Source organism: Phyllobates terribilis, unplaced genomic scaffold, assembly GCF_046119375.1.
Source record: "Phyllobates terribilis strain yellow unplaced genomic scaffold, ASM4611937v1 Scaffold_3__8_contigs__length_932513732, whole genome shotgun sequence".
NCBI lineage: Eukaryota > Metazoa > Chordata > Amphibia > Anura > Dendrobatidae > Phyllobates > Phyllobates terribilis.
The window spans coordinates 1719929-1741522 of NW_027362763.1; the positions used below are offsets into that span (position 1 = coordinate 1719929).

The 21594-nt window shown below is 53.8% G+C and overlaps 1 protein-coding gene across 1 annotated transcript; it reads right to left on the minus strand.

The window, feature by feature from the left end:
- Nucleotides 1-992: 992 nt before the first annotated feature.
- LOC141258655 (uncharacterized) lies at nt 993-20011 on the minus strand. The gene is made up of 7 exons (XM_073673611.1): nt 18857-20011; nt 18481-18590; nt 14527-14653; nt 14243-14323; nt 14002-14100; nt 4718-4816; nt 993-4196 (listed from the first exon to the last, which is right to left on the minus strand). The coding sequence occupies exons 1-7, from the start codon at nt 19803-19805 to the stop codon at nt 3754-3756; spliced, it is 1908 nt and encodes a 635-aa protein (XP_073529712.1). The 5' UTR covers nt 19806-20011; the 3' UTR covers nt 993-3753.
- Between the last annotated feature and the right edge of the window lie 1583 nt (nt 20012-21594).

Sequence of the window (21594 nt, forward strand, 5' to 3'; positions counted from 1 at the left end):
TGCAGTCACTATTCTGCTGGTACCTCCACAGCTGCAGTCACTATTCTGCTGGTACCTCCACAGCTGCAGTCACTATTCTGCTGGTACCTCCACAGCTGCAGTCACTATTCTGCTGGTACCTCCACAGCTGCAGTCACTATTCTGCTGGTACCTCCACAGCTGCAGTCACTATTCTGCTGGTACCTCCACAGCTGCAGTCACTATTCTGCTGGTACATCCACAGCTGCAGTCACTATTCTGCTGGTACATCCACAGCTGCAGTCACTATTCTGCTGGTACATCCACAGCTGCAGTCACTATTCTGCTGGTACAGCCAGAGCTGCAGTCACTATTCTGCTGGTACAGCCAGAGCTGCAGTCACTATTCTGCTGGTACAGCCAGAGCTGCAGTCACTATTCTGCTGGTACAGCCAGAGCTGCAGTCACTATTCTGCTGGTACAGCCAGAGCTGCAGTCACTATTCTGCTGGTACATCCAGAGCTGCAGTCACTATTCTGCTGGTACAGCCAGAGCTGCAGTCACTATTCTGCTTGTACAGCCAGAGCTGCAGTCACTATTCTGCTTGTACAGCCAGAGCTGCAGTCACTATTCTGCTGGTACAGCCAGAGCTGCAGTCACTATTCTGCTGGTACAGCCAGAGCTGCAGTCACTATTCTGCTGGTACAGCCAGAGCTGCAGTCACTATTCTGCTGGTACAGCCAGAGCTGCAGTCACTATTCTGCTGGTAAAGCCAGAGCTGCAGTCACTATTCTGCTGGTAAAGCCAGAGCTGCAGTCACTATTCTGCTGGTACAGCCAGAGCTGCAGTCACTATTCTGCTGGTACAGCCAGAGCTGCAGTCACTATTCTGCTGGTACAGCCAGAGCTGCAGTCACTATTCTGCTGGTACAGCCAGAGCTGCAGTCACTATTCTGCTGATACATCCAAGATGTCACATACATTATTGTGAAAAAGTTTTAGGCAGGTGTGGATAAAAAATGCTGTAAAGTAAGAATGCTATAAAAGAAGGGTTTATTGTTGTCAATTAAAAAAAATGTAAACTATTAGGTAAATGAACAAAAGAAAAGTCTGAGTCCCATCAACATTAGGTGAGCGCCCATCGCCTTCATCACTTCTTCTCAATCACAGGTTATGATGCAGAAACATCTTGGAGAACCTCCCCCAGATCTTCTGTGTTAGGGCTGTAGAGTCTGGAAGCCAAACCACCGATGCAGACTCCTCAATTTCCCTGACTCCCGACTCACTACTGAGCGTGTACATAAAGTGCAGCAGATTCATCTCAACTAAAAGCCGAGATCCTGAGATCAGGAACAGAACAGACATTTATAGGACATTTCAGAACTCTCCCAAATTCTTCTGAAAACATTTACAACACATCCTGCATTGAACTACTGTACAGAATCTATTATATATTTTAGGAGTCGGTTCATTTTATACTGACTCCACCAAAATGGACACCAACTCTGACTCTAGCTCCACCGACTCATCAGGGCGCTGGATCGTCACACCTAAAACTCCCATTTCTTAGTGACGTTGGCTGGATGTTGGGGTGGGGGTGGGGGGTGGAAAGGTCGTTGCCCGGCTGCAGAATAAATTTGGAGCTAGATGCCTCCTAATGGTACTATAGGATGGAGGAGGTATCTCCTGGATTTCTCAGCATGGAGGACACCATTAATCCTAACCAAATCCACAACTCCGTGCAGCCACAAACTTGTGGAACTTCCCAGTGAGGTCTGGTTTACGGACGCAGTTCTTTCAAAATGACCACAGTTCTCCGGACAGTAGATGAAGTTAGTGGGTCTCACTGGTTGCTGCGAGTTCTGAGCTGATGGCACTGCTGAACATCCTTCAATTTAGAAGGGAGTCTCAACTGCTGAACTAAGTTTCCTCGGCCGACTGTCATCCTCATCAACAATGCCCATTTCTTGGTATCCTCAATGCTGATAAATACATGCAGATGCATCATGCAATACAATCGGGGAGGTGCCCAGCTCCAAATTTACAAGTACCCCAAACATCAAACCAATGTCATTATGAGGGAGGAGTCCTGGCTGGAGGTGACGATCCGGCCCCGGAGCCCTGATCTCACATCATCACTACTGTCTGGGATCACATGAAGAGACAGAAGAATCTGCACAAGCCTCATATACACAAGATCTGGGGGGAAGTTCTCCAATATGTTTGGCACAACCTCCTGTCACGATCCTCCATAACTTGTGTGCAAGTGAATAGAAGAAGTGGTGGAGGCGACGGGTGGTCACCTAATATTGATAGAATCCTACAATGTTAAGAGTTGGAAGGGTCCTCCAGGGTCATCTGGTCCAATGCAGGATTCACTAAATCATCTCAGACAGATGTCTGTCCACACTATGTTTGAAGACTTCCATTGAAGGAGACCTCACCACCTCTCGTGGCCGCCTGTTCCACTCATTGATCACCCTCACTGTCAAAAAGTGTCTTCTAATATCTAATCTGTATCTTCTCCCATTCAGTTTCATCCCATTGCTACTTGTGTTGCTGATCCCTCTACAGTGTGACAGCCGTTCAGATATTTGCAGGCAGCTATTAAGTCTCCTCTCTTACAGCTTATCATTTAAGCTTTAACCATTCCTCATAGGACATGGTTTGCAGACCGGTCACCATCCTGGCAGCTTTTCTCTGAACTTGCTCAAATTTCTTCATGTCTTTTTTTTTTAAGATGTGGTGCCCAGAACATGATGGAGGTAATGGACAGTCACCTGATTTCGGAAGTGACGGGTGGTGACCAAATATTGATAGGATTTACATTTCTCTTTTATTCATAAAAAGAATGTATCAACACTTCAATTTTTGAAAGTTTCTTACTCGGTAACAACTTTATCCCACACCTACCTAAAACTTTTGTATGGTAATATATAACCAACCCTCCAGTTTAAGTCCAGCGTCCAACAGTGTCATGTAGAGAAGGTTATGGAGACTGTGGTGGCACACAACCTTGTTATCGGTGGTCCGGCACTGAAATGAAGGAACTGATGTAGGGAGGTAATTGCAGAATTGTGACTCTGGAAGTGATGGGAGTATAACAAATGATACTGGATGATGTACTAAAGATCCTAATTGTATCCACCAAGTAGAAGGCAAACAGTCGCCATATAATTCTGCCCAATGCTTAGGAGCCACTGTCTTCAGTTGTCGGGAGTACCGCTGTAAAAAACCCTTCTTTTTATATGATGGAAGTAATGGGCTGCCAAAGCCACCATCAGACTGTTACTGTTAGTAGGGTATTCTTCACCCCGCACCCTCCTTAGCTCCGCCTACACAATATTTGTAATTAAAATAAAAACAAACATTAAAACACATAAAAGCTAAAACCAATGATACAACAGTGCCGACGGCCCCACATATAATACTGTCTGACGCTTCCAATAACCGTGGTGCCGTCCTATAAAAATGCCCAAGTCTGGCCCAGTCCTAGAGCCGTGTCCAGCACTGCTCAGGATGGCAGAGGAGCGAAACAGACCAATCCCAGTGCCAAGGCAGCCGCTAGGGGTGATGCCAATGTAGCCAGGCTATAAAAGGAAGACTGGGATCTTAAAATAAGGCACGGCTGTGGCGCTAACACTGTCCTTGCCTCGTGCCTACCAGTGTCCATTATGCTGGGCGATATGAAACGTAGATCGCCAGCGGGAATAACATCTCTACAAAAAGGAAGACTGCGCACTCCTCATAATAAATTATGATCCAGTGTAGACGATAGAGGGTCGCCACTGAAAACCTCATCCCACCGGGCCCTGCAGCTGGCAGAAGTTGGGGTTAGCGTCAGCAACCTGACGAGTGGTGCTCTGAAGGAAGCTGTTGGTGCCGTGCAACGGGTTTAGAGTGCCCCCACACTGAGGGCAGGACTGGTGCGTCTCTGGCACGTGGGTGCGGTTACTGAAGGTGCGCTCACACAGGTCGCACTGCAGGAGCTTCTCATGGGGCATCCAGTCACCTCGCTCTTTGGGGGAAAGCTTACGGCCCAGCAGCCGCTGCTTGGGATCGTCTTCATCCAAGTCATCGTCTTCAGAATCTGCAGTTTGCTCATAACTCCGTCTCTGAGGCGGACGCCGCTTCCTCTTGCCAGGACGGGGTCGAGTGGTTACGCAGAGAGTGGAGATACCTGGTAGTGGCTCCCGATTACAGGAGAAGCTTGGCTGCGACAATGAGATGATGTCTGCATCTGTGGAAGAACAAGACCATGACTACATGTATGATACGGAAGATATTGTGCTCACCGGATGAAGTGTAACTCATGGAATGGAATATCTGATCACATGTAGCCTGCCCAACGGGAGGAAGGACCGCTGACAGAGGAAGGCCCGCTGACAGAGGAAGGCCCGCTGACAGAGGAAGGCCCGCTGACAGAGGAAGGCCCGCTGACAGAGGAAGGCCCGCTGACAGAGGAAGGCCCGCTGACAGAGGAAGGCCCGCTGACAGAGGAAGGCCCGCTGACAGAGGAAGGCCCGCTGACTTAGCACTTGGCGACTTGAGACCAGTAAAGGCATCCAGGGCACTCTAGTAACATGTCGTTGGCCACAGCTAGGAGTTATCAGTTTAGTGTAGACGACGTGACCAGAACTAAGTGTTGTGGTCAGAGACCTGGAGCGGCCATCTTACCCAGTACGCTATAACATTTCTGTGAATGTGCCATCTACCCCATCCGGGGCGCCTAAACAGGACGTGGAGGACAGATTTACAAACCTGAGTCAGCAGGCAGTGCTTGCTCCTTGCAGTCGTCGGGAGAAAACGTGTCTTCTTTTAAGTTCCACAAGGAAAGATCAGGATCGAATCCGGGGATACCTGGAATCAAAAGGCAAATCAGAAATACAGCCGCCACATCCACCGCGCTACACCAGTAATACAGCCGCCACCTCCACCGCGCTACACCAGTAATACAGCCGCCACCTCCACCGCGCTACACCAGTAATACAGCCGCCACCTCCACCACACTACACCAGTAATACAGCCTCCACTTCCACCGCGCTACACCACTAATACAGCCGCCACCTCCACCGCGCTACAACAGTAATACAGCCGCCACCTCCACCACACTACACCAGTAATACAGCCTCCACCTCCACCGCGCTACACCAGTAATACAGCCGCCACCTCCACCACACTACACCAGTAATACAGCCTCCACTTCCACCGCGCTACACCAGTAATACAGCCGCCACCTCCACCGCGCTACACCAGTAATACAGCCGCCATCTCCACCACACTACACCAGTAATACAGCCGCCACATCCACCGCGCTACACCAGTAATACAGCCGCCACCTCCACCGCGCTACACCAGTAATACAGCCGCCACCTCCACCACGCTACACCAGAAATACAGCCTCCACTTCCACCGCGCTACACCAGTAATACAGCCGCCACCTCCACCACACTACACCAGTAATACAGCCGCCACCTCCACCACACTACACCAGTAATACAGCCGTCAACTCCACCGCGCTACACCAGTAATACAGCCGCCACCTCCACCACACTACACCAGTAATACAGCCATCACCTCCACCGCGCTACACCAGTAATACAGCCGTCACCTCCACCGCGCTACACCAGTAATACAGCCGCCACCTCCACCACACTACACCAGTTATACAGCCGTCACCTCCACCGCGCTACACCAGTAATACAGCCGTCACCTCCACCACACTACACCAGTAATACAGCCGTCACCTCCACCGAGCTACACCAGTAATACAGCCGCCACCTCCACCACACTACACCAGTAATACAGCCGCCACCTCCACCACACGGCACCAGTAATACAGCCGTCACCTCCACCGCGCTACACCAGTAATACAGCCGCCACCTCCTCCGCGCTACACCAGTAATACAGCCGCCACCTCCACCGCGTTACACCAGTAATACAGCTGTCCCCTCCACCACACTACACCAGTAATACAGCCGCCACCTCCACCACGCTGCACCAGTAATACAGCCGTCACCTCCACAGCGCTGCACCAGTAATACAGCCGCCACCCCCACCGCGCTGCACCAGTAATACAGCCACCACCTCCACCGCGCTGCACCAGTAATACAGCCGCCACCTCCACCGCGCTGCACCAGTAATACAGCCGCCACCTCCACCGCGCTGCACCAGTAATACAGCCGCCACCTCCTCCGCGCTACACCAGTAACACAGCCTCCACCTCCACCGCGCTGCACCAGTAATACAGCCGCCACCTCCACCACACTACACCAGTAATACAGCCGCCACCTCCACCGCGCTGCACCAGTAATACAGCCGTCACCTCCACCGAGCTACACCAGTAATACAGCCGCCACCTCCACCGTGCTACACCAATACAGCCGCCACCTCCACCACACTACACCAGTAATACAGCCTCCACTTCCACCGCGCTACACCAGTAATACAGCCGCCACCTCCACCGCGCTACACCAGTAATACAGCCGCCACCTCCACCACACTACACCAGTAATACAGCCGCCACATCCACCGCGCTACACCAGTAATACAGCCGCCACCTCCACCGCGCTACACCAGTAATACAGCCGCCACCTCCACCACGCTACACCAGTAATACAGCCTCCACTTCCACCGCGCTACACCAGTAATACAGCCGCCACCTCCACCACACTACACCAGTAATACAGCCGCCACCTCCACCACACTACACCAGTAATACAGCCGTCACCTCCACCGCGCTACACCAGTAATACAGCCGCCACCTCCACCACGCTGCACCAGTAATACAGCCGCCACCTCCACCGCGCTGCACCAGTAATACAGCCGCCACCTCCTCCGCGCTACACCAGTAATACAGCCTCCACCTCCACCGCGCTGCACCAGTAATACAGCCGCCACCTCCACCACACTACACCAGTAATACAGCCGCCACCTCCACCGCGCTGCACCAGTAATACAGCCGTCACCTCCACCGCGTTGCACCAGTAATACAGCCGTCACCTCCACCGCGCTACACCAGTAGTACAGCCGTCACCTCCACCGCGCTGCACCAGTAATACAGCCGCCACCTCCTCCGCGCTACACCAGTAATACAGCCGCCACCTCCTCCGCGCTACACCAGTAATACAGCCGCCACCTCCTCCGCGCTACACCAGTAATACAGCCGCCACCTCCACCACACACCACCAGTAATACAGAAGCCACCTCCACTGCGCTACACCAGTAATACAGCCGTCACCTCCACCGCGCTACACCAGTAATACAGCCGCCACCTCCTCCGCGCTACACCAGTAATACAGCCGCCACCTCCACCACGCTACACAAGTAATACAGCTGCCACCTCCACCACACTACACCAGTAATACAGCCGCCACCTCCACCACACCAGTAATACAGCCGCCACCTCCACCGCGCTGCACCAGTAATACAGCCGTCACCTCCACCGCGCTACACCAGTAATACAGCCGTCACCTCCACCGCGCTACACCAGTAATACAGCCGCCACCTCCACCGCGCTACACCAGTAATACAGCCGCCACCTCCACCACGCTACACCAGTAATACAGCCGTCACCTCCACCGCGCTACACCAGCAATACAGCCGCCACCTCCACCACACTACACCAGTAATACAGCCGTCACCTCCACCGCGCTACACCAGTAATACAGCCGTCACCTCCACCGCGCTACACCAGTAATACAGCCGCCACCTCCACCACACTACACCAGTAATACAGCCGCCACCTCCACCGCGCTGCACCAGTAATACAGCCGCCACCTCCACCGTGCTACACCAGTAATAGTCGCCACCTCCACCGCGCTACACCAGTAATACAGCCGTCACCTCCACCGCGCTACACCAGTAATACAGCCGTCACCTCCACCGCGCTACACCAGTAATACAGCCGCCACCTCCTCCGCGCTACACCAGTAATACAGCCGCCACCTCCACCACACTACACCAGTAATACAGCCGCCACCTCCACCACACTACACCAGTAATACAGCCGTCACCTCCACCACGCTACACCAGTAATACAACGGCCACCCCCACCGCGCTGCACCAGTAATACAGCCGCCACCCCCACCGCGCTGCACCAGTAATACAGCCGCCACCTCCACCACGCTACACCAGTAATACAGCCGTCACCTCCACCACACTACACCAGTAATACAGCCGCCACCTCCACCACACTACACCAGTAATACAGCCGTCACCTCCACCGCGCTGCAGCAGTAATACAGCCGCCACCTCCACCGCGCTACACCTGTAATACAGCCGCCACCTCCACCGCGCTGCACCAGTAATACAGCCTCCACCTCCACCGCGCTGCAGCAGTAATACAGCCGCCACCTCCACCGCGCTACACCAGTAAAACAGCCGCCACCTCCACCACACTACACCAGTAATACAGCCGCCACCTCCACCGCGCTGCATCAGTAATACAGCCGCCACCTCCACCGCGCTACACCAGTAATACAGCCGCCACCTCCACCGCGCTACACCAGTAATACAGCCGCCACCTCCACCACACTACACCAGTAATACAGCCGCCATCTCCACCACACTACACCAGTAATACAGCCGTCACCTCCACCGCGCTACACCAGTAATACAGCCGCCAACTCCACCGCGCTACACCAGTAATACAGCAGCCACCTCCACCGCGCTACACCAGTAATACAGCCACCACCTCCACCACACTACACCAATAATACAGCCGTCACCTCCACCGCGCTGCACCAGTAATACAGCCGGCACCTCCTCCGCGCTACACCAGTAATACAGCCGCCACCTCCTCCGCGCTACACCAGTAATACAGCCGCCACCTCCACCACACTACTCCAGTAATACAGCCGCCACCTCCACCACACTACACCAGTAATACAGCCGCCACCTCCACCACACTACACCAGTAATACAGCCGCCACCTCCACCACACTACACCAGTAATACAGCCGCCACCTCCACCACACTACACCAGTAATACAGCCTCCACCTCCACCGCGCTGCACCAGTAATACAGCCTCCACCTCCACCGCGCTGCAGCAGTAATACAGCCGCCACCTCCACCGCGCTACACCAGTAATACAGCCGCCACCTCCACCACACTACACCAGTAATACAGCCGCCACGTCCACCGCGCTACACCAGTAATACAACCGTCACCTCCACCACGCTACACCAGTAATACAGCCGTCACCTCCACCGCGCTGCAGCAGTAATACAGCCGTCACCTCCACCGCGCTGCACCAGTAATACAGCCGCCACCTCCACCGCGCTGCACCAGTAATACAGCCGCCACCTCCACCACACTACACCAGTAATACAGCCGTCACCTCCACCGCGCTACACCAGTAATACAGCCGCCACCTCCACCGCGCTGCACCAGTAATACAGCCGCCACCTCCACCGCGCTGCACCAGTAATACAGCCGCCACCTCCTCCGCGCTACACCAGTAATACAGCCTCCACCTCCACCGCGCTGCACCAGTAATACAGCCGCCACCTCCACCACACTACACCAGTAATACAGCCGCCACCTCCTCCGCGCTACACCAATAATACAGCCGCCACCTCCACCACACACCACCAGTAATACAGAAGCCACCTCCACTGCGCTACACCAGTAATACAGCCGCCACCTCCACCACACCAGTAATACAGCCGCCACCTCCACCGCGCTGCACCAGTAATACAGCCGTCACCTCCACCGCGCTACACCAGTAATACAGCCGCCACCTCCACCGCGCTACACCAGTAATACAGCCGCCACCTCCACCGCGCTACACCAGTAATACAGCCGTCACCTCCACCGCACTACACCAGTAATACAGCCGCCACCTCCATCGCGCTGCACCAGTAATACAGCCGCCACCTCCACCGTGCTACACCAGTAATACAGTCGCCACCTCCACCGCGCTACACCAGTAATACAGCCGTCACCTCCACCGCGCTACACCAGTAATACAGCCGCCACCTCCTCCGCGCTACACCAGTAATACAGCCGCCACCTCCACCACACTACACCAGTAATACAGCCGCCACCTCCACCACACTACACCAGTAATACAACCGTCACCTCCACCGCGCTACACCAGTAATACAGCCGTCACCTCCACCGCGCTGCAGCAGTAATACAGCCGCCACCTCCACCGCGCTACACCTGTAATACAGCCGCCACCTCCACCGCGCTGCACCAGTAATACAGCCTCCACCTCCACCGCGCTGCAGCAGTAATACAGCCGCCACCTCCACCGCGCTACACCAGTAAAACAGCCGCCACCTCCACCACACTACACCAGTAATACAGCCGCCACCTCCACCGCGCTGCATCAGTATTACAGCCGCCACCTCCACCGCGCTACACCAGTAATACAGCCGCCATCTCCACCACACTACACCAGTAATACAGCAGTCACCTCCACCGCGCTACACCAGTAATACAGCCGCCATCTCCACCACACTACACCAGTAATACAGCCGCCATCTCCACCACACTACACCAGTAATACAGCCGTCACCTCCACCGCGCTACACCAGTAATACAGCCGCCAACTCCACCGCGCTACACCAGTAATACAGCAGCCACCTCCACCGCGCTACACCAGTAATACAGCCGCCACCTCCACCGCGCTACACCAGTAATACAGCCACCACCTCCACCACACTACACCAATAATACAGCCGTCACCTCCACCGCGCTGCACCAGTAATACAGCCGTCACCTCCACCGCGCTACACCAGTAATACAGCCGCCACCTCCTCCGCGCTACACCAGTAATACAGCCGCCACCTCCACCACACTACACCAGTAATACAGCCGCCACCTCCACCACACTACACCAGTAATACAGCCGCCACCTCCACCACACTACACCAGTAATACAGCCGCCACCTCCACCACACTACACCAGTAATACAGCCGCCACCTCCACCGCGCTGCACCAGTAATACAGCCTCCACCTCCACCGCGCTGCAGCAGTAATACAGCCGCCACCTCCACCGCGCTGCAGCAGTAATACAGCCGCCACCTCCACCACACTACACCAGTAATACAGCCGCCACGTCCACCGCGCTGCACCAGTAATACAGCCGCCACCTCCACCGCGCTACACCAGTAATACAGCCGCCACCTCCACCGCGCTACACCAGTAATACAGCCGCCACCTCCACCGCGCTACACCAGTAATACAGCCGTCACCTCCACCGCGCTGCAGCAGTAATACAGCCGTCACCTCCACCGCGCTGCACCAGTAATACAGCCGCCACCTCCACCGCGCTGCACCAGTAATACAGCCGCCACCTCCACCACGCTGCACCAGTAATACAGCCGCCACCTCCACCACGCTGCACCAGTAATACAGCCGCCACCTCCACCGCGCTGCACAAGTAATACAGGCGCCACCTCCACCGCGCTGCACCAGTAATACAGCCGTCACCTCCACCGCGCTGCACCAGTAATACAGCCCCAACCTCCATCACGCTGCACCAGTAATACAGCCCCAACCTCCACCGCGCTGCACCAGTAATACAGCCGCCACCTCCACCGCGCTGCACCAGTAATACAGCCGCCACCTCCACCGCGCTGCACCAGTAATACAGCCCCAACCTCCACCGCGCTGCACCAGTAATACAGCCCCAACCTCCACCGCGCTGCACCAGTAATACAGCTGTCACCTCCACCGCGCTGCACCAGTAATGCAGCCGTCACCTCCACCACACTACACCAGTAATATAGCCGCCACCTCCACCACACTACACCAGTAATACAGCCGTCACCTCCACCGCGCTACACCAGTAATACAGCCCCAACCTCCACCACGCTGCACCAGTAATACAGCCGCCACCTCCACCGCGCTACGCCAGTAATACAGCCGCCACCTCCACCGCGCTACGCCAGTAATACAGCCGTCACCTCCACCGCGCTGCACCAGTAATACAGCCGCCACCTCCACCGCGCTACGCCAGTAATACAGCCGCCACCTCCACCGCGCTACGCCAGTAATACAGCCGTCACCTCCACCGCGCTGCGCCAGTAATACAGCCGCCACCTCCACCGCGCTGCACCAGTAATACAGCCGCCACCTCCACCGCGCTGCACCAGTAATACAGCCGCCACCTCCACCGCGCTGCACCAGTAATACAGCCGCCACCTCCACCGCGCTGCACCAGTAATACAGCCGCCACCTCCACCGCGCTGCACCAGTAATACAGCCGCCACCTCCACCGCGCTGCACCAGTAATACAGCCGCCACCTCCACCGCGCTGCACCAGTAATACAGCCGCCACCTCCACCGCGCTGCACCAGTAATACAGCCGCCACCTCCACCGCGCTACACCAGTAATACAGCCGCCACCTCCACCGCGCTGCACCAGTAATACAGCCGCCACCTCCACCGCGCTGCACCAGTAATACAGCCGCCACCTCCACCGCGCTGCAGCAGTAATAAAGCCGCCACCTCCACCGCGCTGCACCAGTAATACAGCCGCCACCTCCACCGCGCTGCACCAGTAATACAGCCGCCACCTCCACCGCGCTGCACCAGTAATACAGCCGCCACCTCCATCGCGCTGCACCAGTAATACAGCCGCCACCTCCACCGCGCTGCATCAGTAATACAGCCGCCACCTCCACCGCGCTGCACCAGTAATACAGCCGCCACCTCCACCGCGCTGCACCAGTAATACAGCCGCCACCTCCACCGCGCTACACCAGTAATACAGCCGCCACCTCCACCGCGCTGCACCAGTAATACAGCCGCCACCTCCACCGCGCTGCACCAGTAATACAGCCGCCACCTCCACCGCGCTACACCAGTAATACAGCCGCCACCTCCACCGCGCTACACCAGTAATACAGCCACCACCTCCACCACACTACACCAATAATACAGCCGTCACCTCCACCGCGCTGCACCAGTAATACAGCCACCACCTCCACCAGTAATACAGCCACAACCTCCACCGCGCTGCACCAGTAATACAGCCGTCACCTCCACCGCGCTACACCAGTAATACAGCCGCCACCTCCACCGCGCTGCACCAGTAATACAGCCGCCACCTCCACCGCGCTACACCAGTAATACAGCCGCCACCTCCACCGCGCTGCACCAGTAATACAGCCGCCACCTCCACCGCGCTACACCAGTAATACAGCCGCCACCTCCACCGCGCTGCACCAGTAATACAGCCGCCACCTCCACCGCGCTGCACCAGAAATACAGCCGCCACCTCCTCCGCGTTACACCAGTAATACAGCCGCCACCTCCACCGCGCTACACCAGTAATACAGCCGCCACCTCCACCGCGCTGCACCAGTAATACAGCCGCCACCTCCTCCGCGCTACACCAGTAATATAGCCGCCACCTCCTCCGCGCTACACCAGTAATACAGCCGCCACCTCCTCCGCGCTACACCAGTAATACAGCCGCCACCTCCACCGCGCTACACCAGTAATACAGCCGCCACCTCCACCACGCTGCACCAGTAATACAGCCGCCACCTCCACCGCGCTACACCAGTAATACAGCCGCCACCTCCACCGCGCTGCACCAGTAATACAGCCGCCACCTCCACCGCGCTACACCACTAATACAGCCGCCACCTCCACCGCGCTACACCACTAATACAGCCGCCACCTCCACCGCGCTACACCACTAATACAGCCGCCACCTCCACCGCGCTACACCACTAATACAGCCGCCACCTCCACCGCGCTACACCAGTAATACAGCCGCCACCTCCACCGCGCTGAACCAGTAATACAGCCGCCACCTCCACCGCGCTGCACCAGTCATACAGCCGCCACCTCCACCGCGCTACACCAGTAATAGAGCCGCCACCTCCACCGCGCTACACCAGTAATACAGCCGCCACCTCCACCGCGCTACACCAGTAATACAGCCGCCACCTCCACCGCGCTGCACCAGTAATACAGCCGCCACCTCCACCGCGCTGCACCAGTGATACAGATTACAATAGAAGACGGTATAGTGATCGCAGCTCTGGCTGTGACTGGAGCATTGTATAGCAGACTCACTCGGGCTGGATGTCTCGCGCTCCTCCTCCTGTTGCTCGTGGTCTCCGCCGTCGTGTCTCACCCTCAGTAAGATGTCTGGAGTGATGCTGGAATCTTGTGCTGTTAGGAGAGGAAGCGGAAGTATGATCGGCCATGAAGGACCATTCCCTCCAACACTGGACAATCCTACAGCAGAGCGTCCCCCGTACCAGGCCACATGTGGGCACTAGACTAGGAGGTCACCCCCAGCCTCCACACTCACACTGTTCGGGCTCCGGACTCCTCTTCTCCTGCTCCTCGTCTTTGATCTTCAGAAGGACGTCTCCATTTATGATCTTATACCCTGCAGAGAAGGAGTAAACCATCAAATCTCTCCAGAAATAGGGCAAATCCGAAAAATCCATCAATGACATCAACTGTGCCAAAACCCTTACATAAAACCATTGTAAAACACCGGTACCTCCCCCACCGAGTCCGAGCCCAAGCTGCAGCCTTCATACTGTGGCACAGGACGCCCATACACCATAGTACGGTGCCTCATCTTACCCATGCCCTCCAGTGCTGCATGGATCTCCCGCATCACGTTCTTGTACAGCTCTTTCTGCCATTCCGTCATCCTCTTCCATTCCTTTGTAGAGAAATATGCCGCCACATCATGGAAGGTGACCACACCCTGGAGGAGATCGGAGACACGAGACCGGTGACCAAACGAAAGATGCAAAGAAACGACACCGAAAACTGCTGTACACACCAATCACATGATTCCCGGAGAGACTGCAACGGGCGACCTACTGATCCTGAGTTACATCCTGTATTATACTCCAGAGCTGCACTCACTATTCTGCTGGTGCAGTCACTGTGTACATACATTACATTACTGATCCTGAGTTACATCCTGTATTATACTCCAGAGCTGCACTCACTATTCTGCTGGTGCAGTCACTGTGTACAGACATTACATTACTGATCCTGAGTTACATCCTGTATTATACTCCAGAGCTGCACTCACTATTCTGCTGGTGCAGTCACTGTGTACATATATTACATTACAGATCCTGAGTTACCTCCTGTATTATACTCCAGAGCTGCACTCACTATTCTGCTGGTGCAGTCACTGTGTACATACATTACATTACTGATCCTGAGTTACATCTTGTATTATACTCCAGAGCTGCACTCACTATTCTGCTGGCGCAGTCACTGTGTACTTACATTACATTACTGATCCTGAGTTACATCCTGTATTATACTCCAGAGCTGCACTCACTATTCTGCTGGTGCAGTCACTGTGTACATACATTACATTACTGATCCTGAGTTACATCCTGTATTATACCCCAGGGCTGCACTCACTATTCTGCTGGTGCAGTCACTGTGTACATACATTACATTACTGATCCTGAGTTACATCCTGTATTATACTCCGGAGCTGCACTCACTATTCTGCTGGTGCAGTCACTGTGTACATACATTACTGATCCTGAGTCACATCCTGTATTATACTCCAGAGCTGCACTCACTATTCTGCTGGTGCAGTCACTGTGTACATACATTATATTACTGATCCTGAGTTACCTCCTGTATTATACTCCAGAGCTGCACTCACTATTCTGCTGGTGCAGTCACTGTGTACATATATTACATTACTGATCCTGAGTTACATCCAGTATTATACTCCAGAGCTGCGCTCACTATTCTGCTGGTGCAGTCACTGTGTACATACATTACATTACTGATCCTGAGTTACCTCCTGTATTATACCCCAGAGCTGCACTCACTATTCTGCTGGTGCAGTCACTGTGTATATACATTACATTACTGATCCTGAGTTACATCCTGTATTATACTCCAGAGCTGCACTCACTATTCTGCTGGTGCAGTCACTGTGTACATATATTACATTACTGATCCTGAGTTACATCCTGTATTATACTCCAGAGCTGCGCTCACTATTCTGCTGGTGCAGTCACTGTGTACATACATTACATTACTGATCCTGAGTTACATCCTGTATTATACTCCAGAGCTGCTCTCACTATTCTGCTGGTGCAGTCACTGTGTACATACATTACATTACTGATCCTGAGTTACATCCTGTATTATACTCCAGAGCTGCACTCACTATTCTGCTGGTGCAGACACTGTGTACATACATTACATTACTGATCCTGAGTTACATCCTGTATTATACTCCAGAGCTGCACTCACTATTCTGCTGGTGCAGTCACTGTGTACATACATTACATTACTGATCCTGAGTTACCTCCTGTATTATACCCCAGAGCTGCACTCACTATTCTGCTGGTGCAGTCACTGTGTACATACAATACATTACTGATCCTCAGTTACATCCGGTATTATACCCCAGAGCTGCACTCACTATTCTGCTGCTGCAGTCACTGTGTACATACATTACATTACTGATCCTGAGTTACATCCTGTATTATACTCCGGAGCTGCACTCACTATTCTGCTGGTGCAGTCACTGTGTACATACATTACATTACTGATCCTGAGTCACATCCTGTATTATACTCCAGAGCTGCACTCACTATTCTGCTGGTGCAGTCACTGTGTACATACATTATATTACTGATCCTGAGTTACCTCCTGTATTATACTCCAGAGCTGCACTCACTATTCTGCTGGTGCAGTCACTGTGTACATATATTACATTACTGATCCTGAGTTACATCCAGTATTATACTCCAGAGCTGCGCTCACTATTCTGCTGGTGCAGTCACTGTGTACATACATTACTGATCCTGAGTTACCTCCTGTATTATACCCCAGAGCTGCACTCACTATTCTGCTGGTGCAGTCACTGTGTATATACATTACATTACAGATCCTGAGTTACCTCCTGTATTATACTCCAGAGCTGCACTCACTATTCTGCTGGTGCAGTCACAGTGTACATATATTACATTACTGATCCTGAGTTACATCCTGTATTATACTCCAGAGCTGCGCTCACTATTCTGCTGGTGCAGTCACTGTGTACATACATTACATTACTGATCCTGAGTTACATCCTGTATTATACTCCAGAGCTGCTCTCACTATTCTGCTGGTGCAGTCACTGTGTACATACATTACATTACTGATCCTGAGTTACATCCTGTATTATACTCCAGAGCTGCACTCACTATTCTGCTGGTACAGTCACTGTGTACATACATTACATTACTGATCCTGAGTTACATCCTGTATTATACTCCAGAGCTGCACTCACTATTCTGCTGGTGCAGTCACTGTGTACATACATTACATTACTGATCCTGAGTTACATCCTGTATTATACTCCAGAGCTGCACTCACTATTCTGCTGGTGCAGTCACTGTGTACATACATTACATTACTGATCCTGAGTTACATCCTGTATTATACTCCAGAGCTGCACTCACTATTCTGCTGGTGCAGTCACTGTGTACATACATTACATTACTGATCCTGAGTTACATCCTGTATTATACTGCAGAGCTGCACTCACTATTCTGCTGGTGCAGTCACTGTGTACATACATTACTGATCCTGAGTTACATCCTGTATTATACTCCAGAGCTGCACTCACTATTCTGCTGGTGCAGTCACTGTGTACATACATTACATTACTGATCCTGAGTTACCTCCTGTATTATGCTCCAGAGCTGCACTCACTATTCTGCTGGTGCAGTCACTGTGTACATATATTACATTACTGATCCTGAGTTACATCCTGTATTATACTCCAGAGCTGCACTCACTATTCTGTTGGTGCAGTCACTGTGTACATACATTACATTACTGATCCTGAGTTACCTCCTGTATTATACCCCAGAGCTGCACTCACTATTCTGCTGGTGCAGTCACTGTGTACATACAATACATTACTGATCCTCAGTTACATCCGGTATTATACCCCAGAGCTGCACTCACTATTCTGCTGGTGCAGTCACTGTGTACATACATTACATTACTGATCCTGAGTTACCTCCTGTATTATACTCCAGAGCTGCACTCACTATTCTGCTGGTGCAGTCACTGTGTACATACATTACATTACTGATCCTGAGTTACATCCTGTATTATACTCCAGAGCTGCACTCACTATTCTGCTGGTGCAGTCACTGTGTAGATACATTACATTCCTGATCCTGAGTTACATCCTGTATTATACTCCAGAGCTGCACTCACTATTCTGCTGGTGCAGTCACTGTGTACATACATTACATTACTGATCCTGAGTTACATCCTGTATTATACTCCAGAGCTGCACTCACTATTCTGCTGGTGTAGTCACTGTGTACATACATTACATTACTGATCCTGAGTTACCTCCTGTATTATACTCCAGAGCTGCACTCACTATTCTGCTGGTGCAGTCACTGTGTACATACATTACATTACTGATCCTGAGTTACATCCTGTATTATACTCCAGAGCTGCAGTCACTATTTTGGTGCAGCAGAATAGTGAGTGCAGTTCCGGGGTATAGTTCAGGATGTGCGGTTCCCTCACCCGTCCGGGGATGAGGCTCTTCTCCTGCTCGCTCAGCTCAGCTGGCTCTTCCCACTCTTCCTTGATGGATGGGGAGCAGCGGTTCGGGTCGGTGTAAGGCGGCTCCTCATCTATAACAGAGGGATGATAACAGTTAGCAGCGGCGGATCTGCCCCTTCATCTTTCTGAGACCCCAGAACACGAGATGATTGGGGCGGAGTATTCAGGAGCCGCTCTCCCCAGCCCGACCACGGGTCTCCTAACCCCACATTGTGTCCTCCCCGTGAGCGGTGGGATCGGGTCAGGAGACTCGCGCTCGGGCCAGTAGGTGCGGTTGTGGGGGGAGTGTTTATGGGGACCCCCGAGGTCGGGGTCAGCAGCTGCCATGGTTACGCACCATCTTTCTTTACTGTGTGGCCGTTGCTCCCGCAGCCGTTCACGGTCTCGCCGTCCGCCCCTCCGCTCTTGGGCTGGGCCGACAGGCCGGCGGCCATCTTTAGGTGCTTCATGATGCCTCTGATCCTGGCCTCGCCCACGGGCAGGTTCTTGAACCAGCGGGCGTATCCGGGGCGATGGTCGGGCTGGGGCGTGAGGTAGAAGGGCGAGTCCCTGGCCTTCATCTTGTCGGGCCGCTCCTGCGCGTACTTCTCGTAGGCCTTCACCACGTCGCGGTCGGGCTGCTCGGGGCTCTCGTAGATCTGCATCCGCATGGTGTGCACGGGGTGCAGGCGGCCGCGGCCGGCGCTCAGCTTCTTGGTGTGCTCCAGGTACTTCCTGCCCTGGGGGTCGGACTTCAGGGCGATGTCGCCCCAGCGGAGGCCGTGCTGCTCCAGGGTGCGGAGGCTGAAGTGGAGGCCGATGTTGAAGAAGAGCATGTGCAGCAGGGCGGTGGGGCTGTGCAGGCCGATGGCGCCGGTGGCGTAGAGGCGCTCGATGTCGCGCTCGCTCAGCGGCTCCCCCTGGTGGCCGGGCTGCGGCCCGCGGCTCAGCGTCTTCAGGTAGGACTGCCGCTCCCGCATGGCGCCCACCGTCTTCTTGAACTTGGTCTCCTTGGAGCGGTAGATGGCGTGCGGGTAGCCGCTGCGCTCGAAGTGGCGGTCCAGGCTGCCCAGGATGCCGCGCAGCGTGCCCGCCTCGTACTCGGAGCCGTCCGGCTTGCGGTGGGTGCGGATGAAGGTGGACAGGTGCTCGTCCAGCTCCGCCACCGGGATGGACAGCAGGGGGCGCTCCTCCCGCGCCCGGCTCAGGAACGACTGCACGATCCGCAGGTCAAACTTGGTCTTCTTCAAGGTGTTCTTGTTGTCGGAGAGACCGGGCTCCGCCATCTTCCTCTGTGATGAGCTCATAGCCGATGGATGAGATCATCAGCAGCCGGTGACGTCACAGCTATGACGACGCCGCCGCCAACTCTGACCGCGCTGCGCTCCTCAGGACGCTCCGCAGACCGGGGACAGCGCCGTGCAACAGCGGAGAGCAACTACACCGGGAACAGAAGCCTGCACGAGCGGCGCGACCACACGGCGCCTGCGCACTGCTGAGGGGGCTGACTGCGCATGCGGGGAGGGAGGAGCGACTGTGACGGCGGATGTGGCGTACAGAGCATGCGCACAAGGCGCCAGACGCTGAGGGAAGCGAACGTAGAAAGAGTTGAGCGCTCTGTGAGGACGGAGCTCAGTGTGAGGCGAGCCGGGAGATAGCGGAGATATACACCCGACACACTATATACACCCGAGTATACACACCCGACCGAGTATATACACCCGACCGAGTATATACACCCGAGTATACACACCCGACCGAGTATATACACCCGACACACTATATACACCCGAGTATACACACCCGACCGAGTATATACACCCGACCGAGTATATACACCCGAGTATACACACCCGACCGAGTATATACACCCGAGTATACACACCCGACCGAGTATATACACCCGACCGAGTATATACACCCGACAGAGTATATACACACCCCACAGAGTATATACACCCGAGTATATACACACCCGACCGAGTATATACACACCCGACCGAGTATATACACCCGACCGAGTATATACACACCCCACAGAGTATATACACCCGACAGAGTATATACACCCGACACACTATATACACCCGAGTATACACACCCGACCGAGTATATACACCCGACAGAGTATATACACACCCCACAGAGTATATACACCCGACCGAGCATATACACCCGACACACTATATACACCCGAGTATACACACCCGACCGAGTATATACACCCGACAGAGTATATACACACCCCACAGAGTATATACACCCGAGTATACACACCCGACCGAGTATATACACACCCCACAGAGTATATACACCCGACAGAGTATACACACCCGACCGAGTATATACACACCCCACAGAGTATATACACCCGAGTATATACACCCGAGTATACACACCCGACCGAGTATATACACACCCCACAGAGTATATACACCCGACAGAGTATACACACCCGACCGAGTATATACATCCGACAGAGTATATACACACCCCACAAAGTATATACACCCGAGTATACACACCCGACACAGTATATACACCCGAGTATACACACCCCACAGAGTATATACACCCGAGTATACACACCCGACCGAGTATATACACACCCCACAGAGTATATACACCCGACAGAGTATACACACCCGACCGAGTATATACACCCGACCGAGTATATACACACCCCACAGAGTATATACACCCGAGTATACACACCCGACCGAGTATATTCACCCGACCGAGTATATACACACCCCACAGAGTATATACACCCGAGTATACACACCCGACCGAGTATATACACCCGACCGAGTATATACACACCCCACAGAGTATATACACCCGAGTATACACACCCGACCGAGTATATACACACCCCACAGAGTATATACACCCGACAGAGTATACACACCCGACCGAGTATATACACCCGACAGAGTATATACACACCCCACAAAGTATATACACCCGAGTATACACACCCGACACAGTATATACACCCGAGTATACACACCCGACAGAGTATATACACACCCCACAGAGTATACACACCCGACACAGTATATACACCCCACAGAGTATATACACCCGAGTATA